The 18,763-nt window shown below is 42.4% G+C and overlaps 1 protein-coding gene across 10 annotated transcripts in view; it reads left to right on the forward strand.

Annotated features, from left to right (window-relative positions):
* Positions 1-18,763, forward strand: part of CIB2 (calcium and integrin binding family member 2) — a 39,590-nt gene that overhangs the window by 3,669 nt on the left and 17,158 nt on the right. For 5 of the 10 annotated variants that reach the window (XM_040706819.2, XM_413749.8, XM_040706816.2 and 2 more), the window contains exons 2-3: positions 4,490-4,524; positions 14,290-14,401. In XM_040706819.2, the coding sequence (XP_040562753.1) occupies positions 14,312-14,401 (90 nt within the window). In that variant the 5' untranslated portion in view covers positions 4,490-4,524; positions 14,290-14,311. Of the gene's footprint in view, positions 1-13; positions 4,359-4,489; positions 4,525-8,336; positions 9,645-14,289; positions 14,402-18,763 lie in introns of those variants that run through there. The other 5 variants (XM_004943721.4, XM_040706815.2, XM_040706817.1 and 2 more) reach the window with 4 other exon arrangements.

Below are 18,763 nucleotides of genomic sequence, written 5' to 3' on the forward strand. Positions count from 1 at the left end.
GTTAGCAAGAAAGACTTACTGCAATCACATAACACCTCAAAATGAAGCCTGTAAGAATTGTACGTAGGACAACTTCTGGGTGCCAAGCTCCATAATGGGAAAAGTAGTGAACCGAGAATTTAACTGTGAGTGGTGCTGTATGAGGATACTTGAAGCAGTGGGAAATGAGGGCATCAAAAGAAAGCAACGTCAGGGCCATCTATTGGCCTCAGTGCACTGCATGAGTAGCACGATTACATTGAACAGGAAACGCCTACAGGCTGTGCTGGGTTTTGGCCTGGCTGCTCCTGGAGCAATCTCACTGCTTGCGCTGTGGTTGTTTCAGTAAGTGCTCTGAACTGGATATGACTTCAGTTCTGGTTGTTCCCTTAACGGGTGTAACTTAGAGAGTACAGGGCGCAGATATTTTATTTCAGATAATGCTCTTTATTCTAAGTCAGTTATTTTTGCATTTGTTAATTGCTAGATTGTTTCCTGTAGGCTATTCCAGGCAGCACCAAGGCAGGGTGGTGTTTATTCCGGTTGTCTTCGAGGCAGCAGTGCAGTAAGCAGCAGCCATGTGAAATAATCACTGTGCTGTCTTTTCCACAAGCATTTGCCTATTACAGAGCCAACCTTCTGTTAACCTTCTATTAAAACACGTGTCAGAGTGGGACTAAGCTGTACTTCATGAGGAATATGCAAAACCAGGTACGTTAGGTGTACGTAAATGTCACATATAAGTTGGAATTGAGTCACACAAAGATAGCTGCTGGTTTGTAGAAAGCTGTGCTTGGCTCAGTCAGGATCTGTGATGAAAATGTGCTCTTTAGGGGGCAAGAGTGCAAAAAGCACACTCATCACAGGTCCTCTGCAAAAAGCACTTCTCCCTTTGATAAAGTACTGCCGTTAACGTGCAAACTTCCAGCAGCACAGCAATGAGGGAAGGCTTTTTGAAATCATCCTGCAGCCCCATTCTGGTTTCAGGTTACTGTTTGCTGCATCTATGGGTTGAGCACAATTGCATTTGCTGACGGTCTGTTTCTCTGTCAGTACTTTCTTATGTCCAGCTGCCTTCACTCCAGTGCCCCACTGCTGCTCACAGCTGCAGGTTTGGCCTGCTGAAACTCAGTGGGGGCTGCAAGGGTTGTAATAATACATCTACTGCATGAAAACTCGTTTCCTTTTATCTGACACCTTTTGACTATTTAATATGATGATGTTTTTTCATGGTGTTTCAATGGAAGCGTTCTCAGACGCACGGAGTCCTTTTGCCACAGTGCTAAAGACCATTTGGGATTTTCCAAATGAAACCTCTGAAATATTTCTGTACAGTGTTAATACTTGAAGTACAGCATTCAGCACCTCTCATTTCTTGGAAGCTGCTCAGCAAAGTAGCTAGAAGGGATTCATCTATCCTGGCCTGAGGCTGTTTTCCAAGTGCCTGTTTGTCATTGGTTTGCTTTATCTGTGGCCTGTTGGCATTTGTTTGAGGCTGTCAAACTGGGACTGACTTTTCTATTGCTAGGGCTGCTTTGCTGCACTTGTTTGCTTATAAAGCTTTCTCATGTAGCTGTTGCAGGATCAGGATCAGCCTGCCCTCCTGAAATTAGGCACGTAATTGACTATAGATGCATTCTTGTAAAGGAGGAATACACATTTAATAGGTGCAAGAAATACCTCTGCATGCTTGAGTATTGCTGTTCTCTCCTTCGATTCTATTCTTCAGTTTTTCTTCTCTTCCTTGCTGATAAATGTTCCCCTTCTCTGTATGAAATCAGGTTTATTCGATGGGCAGTAGGTCTCACAGAACAAATCATGGTGTGTTCTGATCCTGGGAGCATGGCTCGCCTTGCGCTCTGTATGTACGTTACGTGAGATTAAAGCTGGTTAGTTAATCAGTGTTCTCAGCATCGTTATCTCTACTCCTATCTTTTGCTCAAATCCCCGTCGACCTCAGTATGAAGCAGAACTGACCCAGGAGTTTGTGATGAAGTCCTGAAGGCTAATAGGAAGGTAGTGAACCACTGTTTCTATGTTACCATCTGTCATAAACTTGCATTCACAGGACGTAGCGGGTCAAAGGATAAAACACTTATCAGTCCTGGTTTTGCAAAACCCTTCTGTTGCTGTGCTGGTTTTTAAAGGAAATTTTAAGAGCAGAGGTGGTTGATTCTGCTTTACAAGCAACGCAGAGTGTCTGACAGAAGGTCACAGTAACAGCCCCATCCCTGGAGGTGCCCAAGGCCAGGCTGGATGGGGCCCTGGGCTGCCTGGCCTGCTGGGTGGCACCCAGCTCATGGCAGGGGATTGGAACTGGATGGGCTGTAAGGTTCCTTCCAAGTGAGGCCGTGCTATGACTCAGTGATTCTATACAACCCAAGTGCACCAGCTGTCTGAGTCTCTTCTCTGCAGAATATTTTAAGAACCAGTTAAGCCACTTAAATGGCAAATATGAGAATAGAGTCCCATTATACAAGCTAATGATCTCATTAAAATCAATAGGAAAACTTCTGTTTGCTTTATGATATTCACTGTCTTTATTAGCCATCAGGACGTTAAGTGGATAACTGCAGATTTGTTGGAGTAGTATCTTATCTCCAAACAGCCATTAGTGATCCTTTATATAGGACTTGTGATTAGCTCACCTGCTAAGGGCACGGGGGCAGACCAAGTGGGACAGCAGATCTTAGAAGAGGAGTGGGTTTCTCTCCCAGGCCCTGGAGGAGGTAACCTTTCAAGGCAAGACCTCTGTTCTGAATAACCTGAAAGCCACAGGGCCTGCTGTAGTGATTCAGGACGTTGGATAGAATTAGAAAGAAAAGCCCAAATCTCCAGGATAAATTCTTGCCAGAAATGTAGAATTGGTGCAAATTATGAAAACTGTGTTCCCGTTTCTTGAAGTAGTTGAGCCCGTGCCCAAGTAGAATAGGCAGGCTGCTGTTCGAGTCCATGATTAACTAAAACACAGTCTGTGTGATAACAAATGTGTTCTGTGATGCTTGTTCACTCAACACGTTAGCTTACTACCTATCGTCTGTCATTGTGTATCCTTCTGTATGAATGAAGTAGACAGAAGAAAATGGGATGAATCACCTCCATGCTTCTCTGGCCGAAGGTCTTTAATTAAATCGGAATTAAATTGCTGCTGTTCCAGCAACTGCAAAATGGGATTATGCTTAGGCCTGTGTTCCATGGTGGCTCCAACCCAGCTTGGGGCTGTGCTTACTACAGAAAGGGCAGTCCTATACCTCTTTCCTGCCATCAATAGGTCCTTGCTTTAACTTTGTCCCTTGTATCAGTGCTGGTATAAGTAAAACTATGTTGGAAGGTGCAGAAAGGAGACGAGTTAGCTAACAGGATTATGGTGTCTTGATAAGTTTCTCAGAGGTGTTTTCACAGGATTCTGGAAGGTGAAGGGCAGCTTGTCTTTTGCATCTTTATCTCTATTTGCATATCAATTCCCTGTCAGCTTTCTAGTTAAATAACAGTGCCTGCTGTTCTGTCGAGCCCGTATAATGACGGATGATTGCTGCACAGCACATCACAACCATCTGTGAGATTGTACCTGCCTTTTGCTAATAAATGATGCATCCTTAAGTGGCAGTTTGATTGTAAGCAGTGAACGCGTTGGAATTAATGAAGACTTTCCCAGCTGGCTCCTATTTCACTTTGTGCAGTTCCAGACAATGTGACATCTTTGTTAGCAGCTCTCAAGGTGCCTTCCTGTGCTGCCCTGTAACACTATTCTGCTGTGCAACACACGGAGGGGAAAGCTCTTCTGCTGCTGCTTTATACAGAGGAGAACAAGCAAACTGGGTAATTGATACCAGGCAGGTCTGGTACCATACCTGGACACCTGAGACAAGCTGGTTGATTGCTTCAGCTAGCTGTGATCATTTGCTTTTCCCCTCCTTTGAAGCAGCAAACATTTATAGCCAGATTAATTCTCACCTTAAGAATGAAATGCATTTTCTCTCATTGCCTGAAGTGCAGAACAGGAGTGAGGGTATAATAGTTGTATGTACTCTTCAGTAGGGCTGACCAGGCCTGCTGTTCTTATCTTGTCACAAACTGCTTTTTAATATATATTCCAAATGTTTACATTAAAGGAGAAAAGCTGAATTCCTGAGCACATCTGCCACATCCTCTGGGCCTGTGAGAGAAGCAGGAATTCAAGGATTGTGTGCCTTTGTCACTGGAGCATTTGCTCTCACGCTCTTCCCCCATCAGCTGGCAGCTCCACGACACAGAGCTGCATATTGTCCAAATCAGTGGCCTGAACACGAAGCTGAACTGCTCACCCAATATTCCATTGCCACCAGTGCTCCTAGTTTTGGAGGCAGGGCAGAATTTGCTTTGTGAATCAAACCTACATGGTAAACAAATGGCATCTTTAATGTTTTTTTTTCTGCCAGATCTGAGTTTTCTTCTAAAAATATGAAGAAGTTATGATTTGCACTTATTTGCAGTGCTCATACTGTACAGTAACACCTGTTGTGTTTTACAGGATTGCACGTTCTTCACTCGGAAAGAAATCCTTCGGTAAGTGAATTGCATTCAATTCTTCTTCATGATTCACGTGGAAAAAGCTAAATCTTTCTTTCTGACTGATGAGGAAGCTGCTTATTTTGGATAGCGGGGTGAGGGTAGGATTGGACTCGGGACACGTGCAAAAGATGTCAGTGTATGTAAGGAAAAACATGTCAGGTTAATGTCCATACCATAGGTTTTGAGGGCTCGTTCTTCAGTCACTGTGGGTTTTGGTATGGGCTCCAGCATGGGGAAAACTGGTGGAACATAAGCACTGAGATGTGTCCTCTGGTTTGCTTCTGTAAGAACTCTCCCTTCAGTAAGTCACTAAGGCTGGGGTCGCAGTTAAGCAGTATCGGGTCTCACTGCTTGAAGTACCTCGCGTTGCTTTGTTTCAGTTGTGATGGACTGAGTCAAACCAAAGTCATTCCTGTCTGTCTGTGCTGACCTCTTGCCTTGGAGCCTGCCATAGATCCTTCATCTCTCACATTCAGATTAAGGATCTGTGCAAGTACGGCATAGGTCTTTTCCTGTCAACCCACTCATGTTTTTGTTTTCCCTGAGGATTTTTGCCCTAGTAAGGAGGGAGGATTCATCTGTGGTTTGTGTCTGGACCCAGGAGCTCACAGTGTTCCAGGACTCTCAGATTTGAATCGTTCCTGAGATGTAAGAGGTATCAGGGAAACAGCTTTTGTTTTCATAAACACTGGGAACTTCTCTCAAGTCCAAAATAGATGCTGTCTGTGAGAAATGTTCTCTGCCTTAGCTCTGTTGGCATAAACCTCAGTAAGACAGTCAGTAATTCCGTCAAGGCAAAAAGTAATGTTATGCTATTAGATGGATTGGTTTATTTTTTGATGGTATTTGAGCTAACTTCTTGCATATTTTGTTCTCACTGCTCACAAAGAAGTGCTCGCTCCTGGTCAGTGGACAATGGCTCTGAGACCACTGTGCAGTAGGAACATAGCAGTGCCGGGGCTGAGTTTGGTCTGTGTCCCTTTTATCTAATGGCTATGGTTCAAAATTAACTGCAGTGTTGTTTCATGTCAAGCTATAATGTGACTGAACTAGTCAGAGCTTGTGCGGTGGGCCTAAATATGAGCTTAATGCAGGCTGGCCCCACCAGAGGGACACGTCTCAAAGCAAGTCAGGGCTTCACAAGTGTGGGTAACTGCACCATGGAGGTGACTTCTTCAACCAAGCTTCCCTTAGCTGCAAACCTCCAGGAATGACAGGCAATTGTTAGCTATAGAGAGGTGTCACGCTGCGTTTCTGTGCCCTACAAAAGGCCTGCAGCTCAAATAACCACGAGTGGCCATTGTGTGTTCTGTCAGGGCTGTAACGTTAGTTCTGCTTAAAGAACACTGACTTTGACAACAGCAGAATTTGTCATTGTAGTTGTCCGAAACAGCAGCTGTGTGTCAGTGATATTCCCAGAGTGTCATTAGTTGCAGTAGTTGGATACTGAATAGAAGATGTCCATGTGTAGCACCAAATCTCAGATACACACGTTATACAGCCAGGAAAAATACCCAACCAAGCAGGAGTGGTTCAGTCTTGCTTTCTGTGCAAAGCAGACCTTTGGCCACTTTCTGAGCCCTGAAAGAAACCAGAAAATACCCTACTTGTGCTTCACATGAGCATCCCGTTATACAGCCTGTGAAAGAAGTTAACTGGCACTGAATAAATGAAAAGAAATTGCTTTGCATTTCTCTAATTCCCTCTGAAGCCTAAACTGGAAAAAAAAACAGCAGCCAACACAATGTAATAAGCAGTTATTAATACTTATGCTGAATGATTGTATTCATACCCTGTTCCAATGAGGGAAATAATTACAAACTAAGGATTTTATATTAGCAGTTTAGCTTGGATTTGTCACTCCTATTTGGTCTGTCGGGGCATTTGGACCCTTCCAAGGGAAGCAATTGGCAAAGTGTGACACTGTGCCATCTTTAGCTTAGGGACTGTTCTCATTTGGGAGAGAAATATTGAAAGGGATACCCTGAAAGCATAATTGATTTCTGCTGCAAGGAGGTAGATTCGTTTTGGGTATTTGTACAGCTAACATACATCTAGAGAAAAGAATTCTGCACAAATAGAGATCTGGAGCATACGTAGCACAGGCCTGATTTAAAGAATGTGGTTTGAAATGCAACTAATTTTCTAGCAGGAATGCAGTGTTGGCAGGGTGAGAATGGATGGCAGAACTGTAAAATGATAATGATAGAGAGGAAGTGAGGAATCAAGCATCTCCCCAGCAGATGTAATTAGGAAACTGCTGAATCTGAACAGGCAGACTTTGTCACATCTGGAAAACTGCATTTCCAAGCTGTAAATGTGAGCCATCGTGAGCAGCTGAGAAACTACGTGAAGTGTACTTTGAAAGACACAGTGTGGATTTCAGGAAAAGTCGTTCCAAAGGTAGAAAACAGAACAAGTCTGTCTGTGCATGATAGGCTAACGGGAGTATGTGGCGTTGGCCAAAGTTGGCTTTGAACTGAGAAGCCAGAAATATTACTTTTGTTCTGCTTTTTTTTTTCTTGAGTTGCAGTGGATTAAAAGAAAATATTTGTTACCATTGCCCAGCTCTGACAAGCAGGTAAAAGCTGGCAGAAATGAAGGGATATTTGCCTATGGAAACGGTGTCAGTTTTTTACATGCGTTCTGGAATCTGGTGCATGATAGCATATGTTGACCTTTGATCTCAAGGCGCTGAATGTTTCACGACATTGTAAAAGTAGCAGGTATAGATGAACTGAATTTGCAAATGTTGATGTCGAAACATCCTGGACTGTTCTCCTTCAGACCTGTGTGATTTGAAGCAGCATTCACAGGTAGATAACCTGTGGTTTTTGTTTTGACGTTGACTGTGGCAAATGGTGTTGGAGTTGAAATGACCCTGACAGGCTTTAATGAGCACTGGTTTTCTAAAAAGCACAGAAATGTAAATAAATAGCCTTGTGTTGCTGTTTTTCTCACTAATGTCCAAAGTGTGTGAGGAATACAAATGATAATGCCCTCTCATAATTTATTGTGAAATACAAATGCAGCTTCTTCCAATAAGAACAAATAATGCTCTTTGACTTGAGTACCACAAAAGCCTAATCAATTGTACAAGTGAAGCTGTAAGGAAAACATCTGTTCCTTGGGAAGAGAACAAAGCACGCACTTAGACTCAATTACGTGATTTTTGGTAGGCTAAAGGAAACTCTCCTTCTTATGGGCAGTGTATGGGAGATAAGGGAGCCTTTGACTGCATGATTGTGCAATATCGTGCAAAAAAAGTGAGAAACAAACCTGCTTAACAGAAACCGTGCAGCCTCAGAATGATTTGTGAACAACAGATATTCTTGGGGTGAGAGTTTAGGTTAATAGACGGTGCAAAATAGATGCTCTGTTTCCAAAGTACCATATACAAAACTAAATATTAATGTTTGATGTAGAGTGCTTGGAAGAATTAAATCATGGGAGTAGTTCTGAAAGTAGTTCTGAAAAAGCATGAAGTTGAAAGAACAGTTGGAATCATTATGTTTCCTCTTCTGCATTATCCTCACAGTGTGATGGATCTACTTATTGAGAAGCTCTATACATGATCTGTTTATGATATGGCAGATATAACTGTGACTGTATAATTGTGCTAAGTATGAGCTGTTGAGTGCAGTTGCTGTCTAAGGGGTGGAGTAGAATCAAGAGGTCTTTCAGCACGGCCTAATTCTCTGGGTGGGAATAAAATGGTTTATAACCCCTCAATAATGAGCACTTACTGATTTGTCATATCCTGCACTTTAGAAAGCAAGTAAGTACTGCTGTGCCTTTCATTATGCATTGCAGAATGCTTTCAGATGCGGCACGAAGGAAATGCAGGTCCAAGGTGGTTTAGTCTGAGCTGAATTTCTAGTGCAGCTGCTGAGTTCAGTGAGTTGACCCAGCAAGGATCTTGCCAAAGAAAAGCAAATAGTTTTTTTTGGCTGAAATGAACCTCCCTGGCTGGCTCACCACCTATTTCTGTGAGTATCAGTGATGATCCTAAAGAAGGGACACAGTTGTTTAGATGGGGGTGAAGGAATAAGTACTGCAGCTCCAATTTAGATGAATTTAATCTCATGTAAAACAGCATGACGTTGCAATTAGGTGAAATAGGTTAAGTGGTTTTATCCTTCCCTCCCTGGGGACAAATAGCCTCTGAGAAAACCCAAACAACAATAAATCTCTCTGTCTTTTTTGTTTTGGGCTGGTTTAATGAGCTGAAACTGCTCTCTGAAGGATGAGTGCTAGAGCAAGAAAATGCAGCTGAAAATGAGGAGAGGAGAGCTGGACTCTGCATTTGAACGCAAGTGAGATGTTAGATTGACTTAGTCGGGTGTAGGACTTTGGTACTGTGATCAACTTCAGACCATAGAAATGCAGGATGCTGTTGGGGGTTCTGGACATGTTCTCCTGATCGATAATCTAGGTGTGGAAAGCAAAGCAGTATGGTTATAAACTATCAGCAGATAGAACAGCTCACGAATATAAGGTGAGAAAGAAATAAGCACAACAGAACAACAGTGTAGGAGGTGAAGAAAGCCCTGGTCTGCAGAAGAGGCAAACATGGCTGGTGGAAGAGAAAAGCCATACACTGTTATTGGTGTTTCAGATGACTATTTATCACCAGAAAATCTAAATACACTCCCTGGGAAGTTCTTCACACAACCCATAGGATAGCACTTGTGAGCCCAGGACAAAAGCATGCTAAGACTGGTGGGTAACGTAGAGATATTTGTATTACTTATGAGAATGTATTATCTAAAATACTTAGAGGACAGCTGAGAAACGTTCAGAACCTTACCCATTTTTTTGGTAGGTAGATGCTAGGGCTTTGGAAACACACTCCTCTATTGCTCAGAATGTGGAAATTAGTCTGGGACTTCAGGGCACAACTTCAGAATGCAGACAGATTCCAGAACACCGGGTCAGCTCCTGGATGTAATACGTGCTCAGGAGCAGCCACTGTGAATTTGCTGAGAGCAGATCTCCTTCATGAGTGGCTACTCTTGTGGATAAGAGAGAACAAACAAATGCAACGCATCTTTATTGTGGTGAAGGCTGCTTGTATATTCGTGCATGTGTTAGTCCTTTCCTGCCTCTGTTATGTAAGTGCACTAACTTCTTGGCTAAGGTACATGTCAGTGTATTTTTAAAAGAAGCCTAAGAAACACTGAGCAGAAGGGGATCGCAGACACTGAGGATCAACCTTACAGAATCACATATATCTGCAAAATTGGCGACAGGCTGAACTGATATTCAAGCAGTGAAGTGCTAAGAGCTATTAGTAGATAGGAGAACAAGTTGCAAATGTGGAATGCAGTGTAACTGCCAGCTGTGCGTGAGGTATGTGACAGTGGGGTTAGTTGATATGAGTAGATTTAAAAATAAATATCCCCCCCATACCATGTAAAATAAATAAGGAGAGGGGAGAAATTCCATTCCAGCCAGTGTTGTTGGGACCTCAGTAGTTGGCATGACTGTTCAACAAAGGTTTGTTGTACTGGAAAAGATCCATTAGAGAAGGGGAAAGAAAAAAGAGGAGGCTTAGGGAAAAAATCCCCAAACAAACAAACAAAAGCCCACCACCACACTGTATTCACAGCAACAATTAATCTGTTTGCTTAACATGCTTGTCTTACGGTTGTAGATGGAAACAAGTGGTTGTCTCCTACAAGGCAGTATTTCTCTTCCTCAGTGAACCAGATTTTCTAGCAGCCAGGCTTTAAGTCCAGTATTAACACTTGCCTGCTAGCCAGCCCATCTAATTCTGTTTCTCCCTCTGGAATAGTACAAATTGGCAACACCAAAGCATTCAGACTCTGATTTTGTGGATGTCTGTTCTAGCTGAAAAGCACAGATTCTGTCAGCTAGAGTTGTTTTATAATTTGAGACTGACTTATCCTAGCTAGACAGCTGCTGGAGGAGTACGGCACAAATCACCAAGTTGGGCACCAGCTGGCCAGCTTTTACAGAAGAACATTTATTATTCCATTGCATTCTTCTTTCTGCCTGTTCCTTGGCGTGTCTTTGAAGAGAAAAAGATAAGGTTCAGAGGACCCATTCTGGCCCATGCAGATAGGCTGGATTTTAAATCTGAAACCTGCCTGCCTGTTAAGTTGGGCAGATAAGCAGAGGTTTCCTCCAAATGTCTGCAAAGCCTTCCGTGTAAGGGAGCAAGTACAGAGAAGTGCTTGAGATGCCTGTCCCCTTTGGAGTGCCCTGCTGTGCAGATGGAGGGAGAGGCTGGAACACAGCTTGTGCAATCCTAACACATCCTGTCTTTCAGAAAGTTTGGGTTCTACGTAAAGAAGGGCAAACCTGTGCTTTTGTCAGCTCTGAGGAAAATGGGGTTTGCCGAGAGGATGAAGTCTGGGGGGGCCTTACACCCTTGGGAATCTTCTGTCTAAGAAACTACAGACAGAAAGAACATATATCCTGAAGCTGCTGTTGATGTTGTCAATTATGTTTCTATTCCTGTTGTTAAGCTTGTTTAGCCCCCAGAACGAAAGACATCTAGGCCATTCTTTATGATCTACGCCTTCTGTGTCATAAAGTTTACCTTTATAACGCTTCAGTCACGTTGCACCTGGTTTGCTAGGCACGGGTGAGAGCAACTCATTTTCAGTACTGACCTGTATGGAGCCTGGAGTGCTGTGTCCAGTTCTGGGCTCTCCAGTACAGGAAAGGAGTGGAAGTACTGGGGACAGCTGGGCAAAGGGCCTCCAGCACAACAGAGGGACTGGAGAGTGTCTCTTATGAGGGAAGTCAGAGCAGGGATCGTTCCAGCTAGCCAGGAGGATGCTTGGGGGGAATCTTGTCTTTGTGTACTAATACTTGAGGAGAGGATGGAAAGAAAGTAGAACCAGGCTTTTCTCTGTGATGCTTGGTGACAGGACAAGAAGCACTGAGCTTTGTGTAGTTATGTGAACGCTTTTATGCTTACATGTATTGAAAGGCAAAGTATTCCTAATGACTTCATCTTGTGGAGTAAACTCATTCGTATAAACTACGCACCAAAGACATTTCTCATGCAGGATTTTGTATTCTACTGCAGGTGTTTTTGGAGGATACTTATTTAGTATCGGCTGGAGTTAATTTGTACTGCTTCATTTTGCATTGTAGAGATGAAAGAGCACTTGTAATATTAACTAAAAGCTGGCAGGAGGCTCATCTATCCAACTTGTCTGTTATGTTGCCTTTATAGGTGTGATTTCAGTGTGCAGTCTTTTATTCTACACAAATAATGAAAATAACTTTGACTGGAAAGCAAAGAAGGTAGAAAGCATTGCAGTCTCCCCTTTCAGCTATTCCTACACGTTTCTCACTGTTCTTTGTTCTGTACCCATTTGTCAGTTGGCCATCTGTTGAGCTGGGGCCTGAGTTCCTCTCTGATGTTCCTATCTGCTGTCTTCAGATGCAGCACTATGTTTCCTATTGTTTTATTTCAGTTGTATATAGCCTCTTTCTTTTACCCCTTGCAATCTTTGGAGGCAGTAATTCTCTGAGGAACTGTTGCACATGGAGATTTGTGTGTTAGTTACTGAATGCTGCGTTTAACTGTCGTTGCAAAAGCAGCCAGTGAATGCATGTTGGTGGTGATTTCACCTTGTTGGGTAGCTGAACTGTGCCACATGGCTCACTCACGCCCTCTCCTCAAAGGAATAGGGGAGAAAATACAATGGGAAAGGTCTCAAGGGTTGAGATAGGGACAGGGACATGGCTCACCAGTTATTGTCATGGGCAAAATAGGGTGAGCACAACAGAGTTTCATGTAATTTATTGCCAACTACTTGGCAATACTTGCAGACTGTGGCCGCGAGATAATAAAAGCAAACTGAAAGCACCTTCACCCACTTCCATCCTCCCCTATCTCCTACTGAGCAGTGAAGTGGAACAGGGGCAGCAGTCGGTTCATAATGCTTCTCTGCTGCTCCTTCCTCCTCGTTCTCTTCCCCTACTCCATAGGTCCATGGGATGCTGTCCTTACCCAACAGATCCTGTGTAGGCTTCTCACAGGGCACAGCTCTTCAAGTCCTGCTCTAACACGGGTCTGTACCACAGATCCCATTCTTCAGGAACAGTCTGTTCCAGCACGGATCCCCACAGGCAGCAGCTCCCCCAGACCTTGTGCTCCAAGGTGGGTTCCTCTCTATGGGCTGCAGCTCCAGCCCAGGGCCTGCTCCTGCAGAGGCTCTCCATGGTCTGAGTTCTCCTTCAGAGCTCATCCACTGCTGCATGTGGAGATCTGCTTTGTGTGATGTCTGTGGGCTTCAGGGCAATAGCCTGCTCCACCATGGGCTTCTCCGGGGCTGCGGGGAGCTTCTGCTCTAAGCCTGGAGGTACCTTCTGCCCTCCTTCTGCAGTGGCCTTGGTGTCTGCAGGGCTGCTTCACGTTTTCTCTCTCATCTCTCCTGGCTGCTTCTGTACAGTAGCTTTTTATCCTTTCTTAAATAAGCTCTCACAGAGGTGCAACCAACATTTCTTGTTGAGTCAACTTGGGCCATTGGTGGATCTTTTTTGGAGCCATCTGTCTCCAAGAATTCCTAGAAGCAGATAGTGCAAGATTTGTAGTCACTGCAAGTGCAGTGAGGCTGATGGCAGACTCTGGGCTTATGAGTATACATAATGATCTGTGTATGGTCAATGGCAGCCTTTCCAAACCTATATGCTTTTAAATACCATTGCAAAACCTTACATTGCTCCTCTGATAAGACATAACTGTTTCTGTAACTAGGGCAGAGAGCCAAAGCCACTTTGTTTTTATCAGGTATGCTTCCTGTTCAGGGACATGCTGAGTGAAAGGACACAAAGCCTTTCCCAGCCAGGTCACAACTGCTTCTGCATTCAGACCATCATCTGAAGTGCTTTCTGCTTCTATAAGAACAGAAGAAACATTAGAGCTTTTGGCACAGGACTTTAATGACAAGCTGTTTCCAGTTAGTAATTAACATTAGTGAGAGATGTGTCAGAACAATAATACAGTGCCTATCAGTGCAGCTCCTGGGAGATGGCTGTTGAGGCTGGTTCCCATGTTGGTCATGGTACTTGCTCCATCCAAGTGTGAGAGCAGTGTCACCAATGGATTGCACGAAGGCAAGAGTATCACTGCTCTAGACTAACATGAGCACTCGTCTGAGGGGGAGTGACCTTTATGTCCACTGATCTTTACAGTGTGCTATAGAATGAAGAGAAATGTGTCCCTTTTCCCTGACAAATAAAAGGTACTCACCAAGTGTAATGCTGATTACTCAAGTGAATGGTAGTTGTACTAAAACTCATGCGAAAGGGACTACATTTCACTACGTGTGAACTTCAAAAGAGGCTGAGAAACTCCTGTTGTTTTTCTACCAGTTATTCACATTGAGTTATGCTGGATACTGCATCAAAGCTTTTCAAAAAGATAGAAATTTGGCAGGTTTAGCCTTGTACACTTAAAAATAATAATTAGCTAGATTAATGTCTGATTGCTGAGACTGAATGTTAGGGAATGGTTCTTCCCAAAGAGAGTGGCTGGGCACTGGAGCATGCTCCTTACGGAAGTAGTCACAGCATGAAGCCTGCTGGGGTTCAAGGAGTGTCTGGATGATGTTCTCAGAAAGATGGTTGGATTTTACATGTTTCTGTGTGAAGCCAGGAGCTGGTGATCCTTGTGGGTCCCTTCCCTCTCACGTTACTCTATGATTCCACAATTCTATACCATATGAATAGAATTGGTTATTTAAGTTGGCTGTTTTTTCTACTTGCTCACAGGTTGCATGGCCGGTACCATGAAATGGCACCAAACGTTGTGCCCATGGACTATACAAAGGACCCAGATGTTAAACTACCTATGCAGCTTATAATAAACATGCCTGAGCTAAAGGTAAGGCTTCTAACTGCTTACAAACTGCACCTCGTTAGCTCTGCGAGTTGCCTGCCAGAGGTTTTGCAAGGTAAGTTTGGTCCCTTGAAGCAGCGTGGCATCCAAGGTCTTTCCTTTGCTGTTACTGGTATAAGGCATAGCCAGGCACAGAAACAGGAAAACGTTTAGGTGGATGTCTCTTGCGTAGATTGTTGGAATAGAATTTAAAGGTAATGAGGAGGAAATAAAACTAAATTTTATACTCTTTCCACTTTGTATACAATTCCCTTAGAAGCCAGTGGGTTTTGATAGGGTTGTTGTGCTAATGACTCCCTGAACAGCATTGCTTAGTTTAGGAATATAATGAGTATGTACTTCTCAGTTGTTTAAATACTTAGAGAAATGAAATCTATGATGTGATACAGGCTTTTCCTAGAATTGATAAAATGGTTTTTTTCATCAACTGGTTGAGAGCTGTGCAGCTTTTGAACTCCCAAAGCTATGTAGCTCCTAAAGCTAAGCAGTTCAGCTCTGGGTTAGTTTCTTCCCCGCTGTTTGCATCGTCTGTGTCCTTGACATGCTCTGTGTCCTTGACTGCTGAGGGTATCAGTGTAATTCTGTCCTCTGCAGCTTACAAAGCTGACCTTCCTAGCTCATCTCTAATGAAATGAATGACATTTAATAAATCATGTAGGTACTAGAATTTAAACAAAAATTATGCTTTGTCCATTATGCTGCTCTGTGTGAAGTAGAAACAGGATACGAAAGCAGCGTGATTCAAGGTTTGTTTGTTAATGAGGTGTTAATAGCAGCAACGGCATTCTGTGAACCATTCCTTTTCAACGTTGTGTGTGCAAACGTGTTGAAATATCTATTAAAGGACCTAAGTTATGTGCCTGTGTAGTTAATGAAGAAGAAAGTGCATCCGGAAGAGTAATTATGGGCTTTGAAAATAGATGGTATAAAGATCTTGCTGAAATGTTCTTTTCAGTTCATCAATGCATAAAACATCTTATTGAGCATTAACTGTTCAGACATCGTATCAATATTTCATGTAAATTTTATATAACACAAATGTTTGCTTGCTTTTTTTTTCTTATTATACAAATAAAGAAATTAGGCAAATCTGGAAAAATCCACAGTGCTTTGCAAAGGTGCCCTGTATTTTACCTACCTCAAACTGAGTCCCAACTGGAGACAGCAACACCAATTTCTAAGTTGATTATCTAGAATTAGATTGTTTAAAACATAATTAGGCATCTAAATCAGCAGCCTAAGGTAAGTTCTAGCACAAGCAGACTGAATCGGGCCCCTAGGATCTATGATGATGCATATTGATAAATAGATAATGGAGCTAAAAGTTGGGAATTACAAGGCTTTCTCTAAGCCTTCTTTTTCCTCCTGGGTGGTTCAGCTGAATAATAATAACAGGTGAACAGAGAACAGTTATGGGCTACTTTTTGAAAGAGCAAGGAGGTATGTCATGAAGTTATCAGATAGATGGCTGACACAGCACATGGAAGTATCGAGGAACTCCTTACCACGGGACATTCTGGACATCATGAATGTCATCAAAAATGACTTAAGTGCTTTTACAGAGCAGAACCCCACAATTGCTGGTGAGTTCTATGGTTTATATGTGATGTAACTCCAGAAGTGCCCCAGAAATCCATTGCGCTAATCTTTTTGAAAATACCTTCCCTGTCTGCTGTGGTTCCCAGTTAGAGTTAGGCTGGTGGTCTGGATGAACTGATAATTATGATAGTTGCTGTGTTCTACTTTTCTTTTCCCCATAGAGGCAATCCGTAGACCAGATGAATTTATTTTTAATGTCCCTATGGAATTTGTCTGAGATTATTTAATTAAAAGGACTTACTCTTAGCAATAAGCAAGAGCCAGTTATATGATGCTTACCAGCTAGTACAAAATGAAGATCATCTATGTTGAAATAGGATTGTTTTCCTAACTTACTGAAATGCTGACATGCTGGATGGGCAGATGTATGTACAAGTGCAAATTAGTACACAATATCACAAATCACTAATGGTCTTACCTATATGAATGTAAAGTAATGGGATTTTTCAGTACCTGGCAGGATAAAATAGCCTGTGCTTCACATCACTGTGGGAGTATCTTGATCATATTAAGCCAGCTACTATTTTTGCTTGTATATTGCATTTTTATCTTTGTGATTAAACTGCATCATCCTGAAGGGGTTTTGATTCACTCATCCATTGCTGCAAGTAGTTTTAGATCTCTTTAGCATGTCATGTCTTATTCATTGCTTTAGTGTCTTAGGTGTTTGTACTGGTGCTTCTGGTGTGCAAATCACTGTTTCTTAAGTTTTATTTCGTTATTGAGCTTGAATCCCTAGGATATTGATAACGTAACATGAACTGCTCTGGCTCGGTTATGTAGCTCGGAAGCCCTTAACTGCCAGATGGCCAGTATCTGCTTTGTGAGAAACTAAGACAGGCCGATTTCAGCCTTCAGTTCAGGAAGGACAGTGAATAGTGATAATCACACACGTGGTTTTATTTGCTTTAATGATGTAGGATCAGACACTTAAAAAACTGTTCATTCTATGCAAACATTAACTACTATTTTTACAGGACAGCAGGATGCTTAAACTGAGATATAAAATGTAAGTTTCGCTTTGAACCGTAATTAGATTTTCAGACACAAGAGCAAATCTTGCTGCCATAACAAATATAGGTAGTAAAGGGAACAGATGAAAGAATTATATTTAAAATGGATCAAAATCGATCTTCTCGCACCCCTTCAAGTCTGTGAAGCTTTCTGATCCAGCTTTAGAATACATCATGAGGGAAACTGAACTTGATTTTATGCCAGCAACAGGACAAAATTTGGCGTCACGTTTAATAGTTCTCTCCCAAATCTGGCAAGACGTGGAAGGCTTTAGTAATATTGCTGATGAACCACTCATTTCAGGAACAGAGTTTGTAAGAGTTCACAGTCAGCTTGTTTCCAGTAAAATAACAGTCACGTGGAGATAATGGATCCTACTTCCCTCCCCTGCCCCACCACGTCTTTCAAAATGTTACCAGTACAGGATTTTAAAATACCAGCAAGGATATCAGCCATAAACCTGGACCTGCCATGGTCACTACGAATTTTACTGCTTCCTATATAGATGGGGAGCAGGAAGTCTTTCATGCAGAGTTCATTTTCCAAGCAATGTAGGTATTTACTGGAGCTAATACAGGGGAAAAAAAGTCCTTAACCTTTCCATCTTTCCCAGACTGCTAAACAAAGTGTTAGTGTTCGTTCATGAGTAAGTTTTCATCAAGATGAAGACTAAACTGATGTTTGGATCTCAGAATAGAAACAAACAAACTAAATGTCTATTGAATTTTAATAAAATTAGTGATAATTCCAATGCACCTGGCTTTTTTCATATGTGCATTACACTTCCAGTTACTGGCAATGTTCAGCTCAATACCGCTGCAGATTCTGACAAATGGGTAGAATCAATAATGCACTTTTCTAAATTAGATTCTGCTAGTATAAAGGAACGTCTTTACTTCACGCATTAATGTTTTGAGCCAGGGCAGATTTAAATATGATACCTGTGTTTCAAAGAAGAACTAACTTAAATTGGTAATGAATTTTTCACTAATTCATGGTTCTTAAGTTGAAAGTCAGGGCAAGCGATAAATAAATAAAGAAGGGGCAGATACTTTAAGTTGATTAGGTCTACCATTACACTGAAGATAACAGATCTAGTTTACTCCAACTGTTTCATTGTAGTCTCTGTCCTCTAATTTTGACCATTGTGGTTACACAGGCAAAAATGTCTACTAAACTAATGAGAGTATCTCATATCTGAGATTACAGCAATTAATACTGTGAATGTGGCAGCAGTATGAGCTGCTCGGTGTGAAGCCATGCAGAAAGGGAAGATAGTTTCAAAACAAAACTGGTTTCACTTGCCTTATCTCTGTCATTTTTTCATAGCTGGGTGTGGGAACGTAGTCTGACCACGGAGATTGCATATGATCTGTAGAAGTGCATGTGTGGCCATTGTTGTTGTGGTGTATACATCCCTAGTAGTCAGAGCCTTCAAGCTGGTATATGGAGATGCAGCAGTCTTTGTGTCAAGAGTAGAGTAGGTTATAAAAGGGCTTTCTGGAGGGGAACAATTTTTGCTTCACTCACTTTACAGTCTGCTGGTTCCCATTTTTGTCTCACACACTGACTTCATTGAGCCTCACAGGCCTTGTCATTCACTGCAGTGGCGAGTGAGGTAGTTCATAAATCCACACACCACTGAAACAGAATGAGCAGCAGGCACAGGAGTCAGTCAGGAGGAAGAAAGGACACACAGGGAACAGTGAATTGGTCACACTTCAGAATCAAAGT

This window comes from Gallus gallus, chromosome 10, assembly GCF_016699485.2.
Source record: "Gallus gallus isolate bGalGal1 chromosome 10, bGalGal1.mat.broiler.GRCg7b, whole genome shotgun sequence".
NCBI lineage: Eukaryota > Metazoa > Chordata > Aves > Galliformes > Phasianidae > Gallus > Gallus gallus.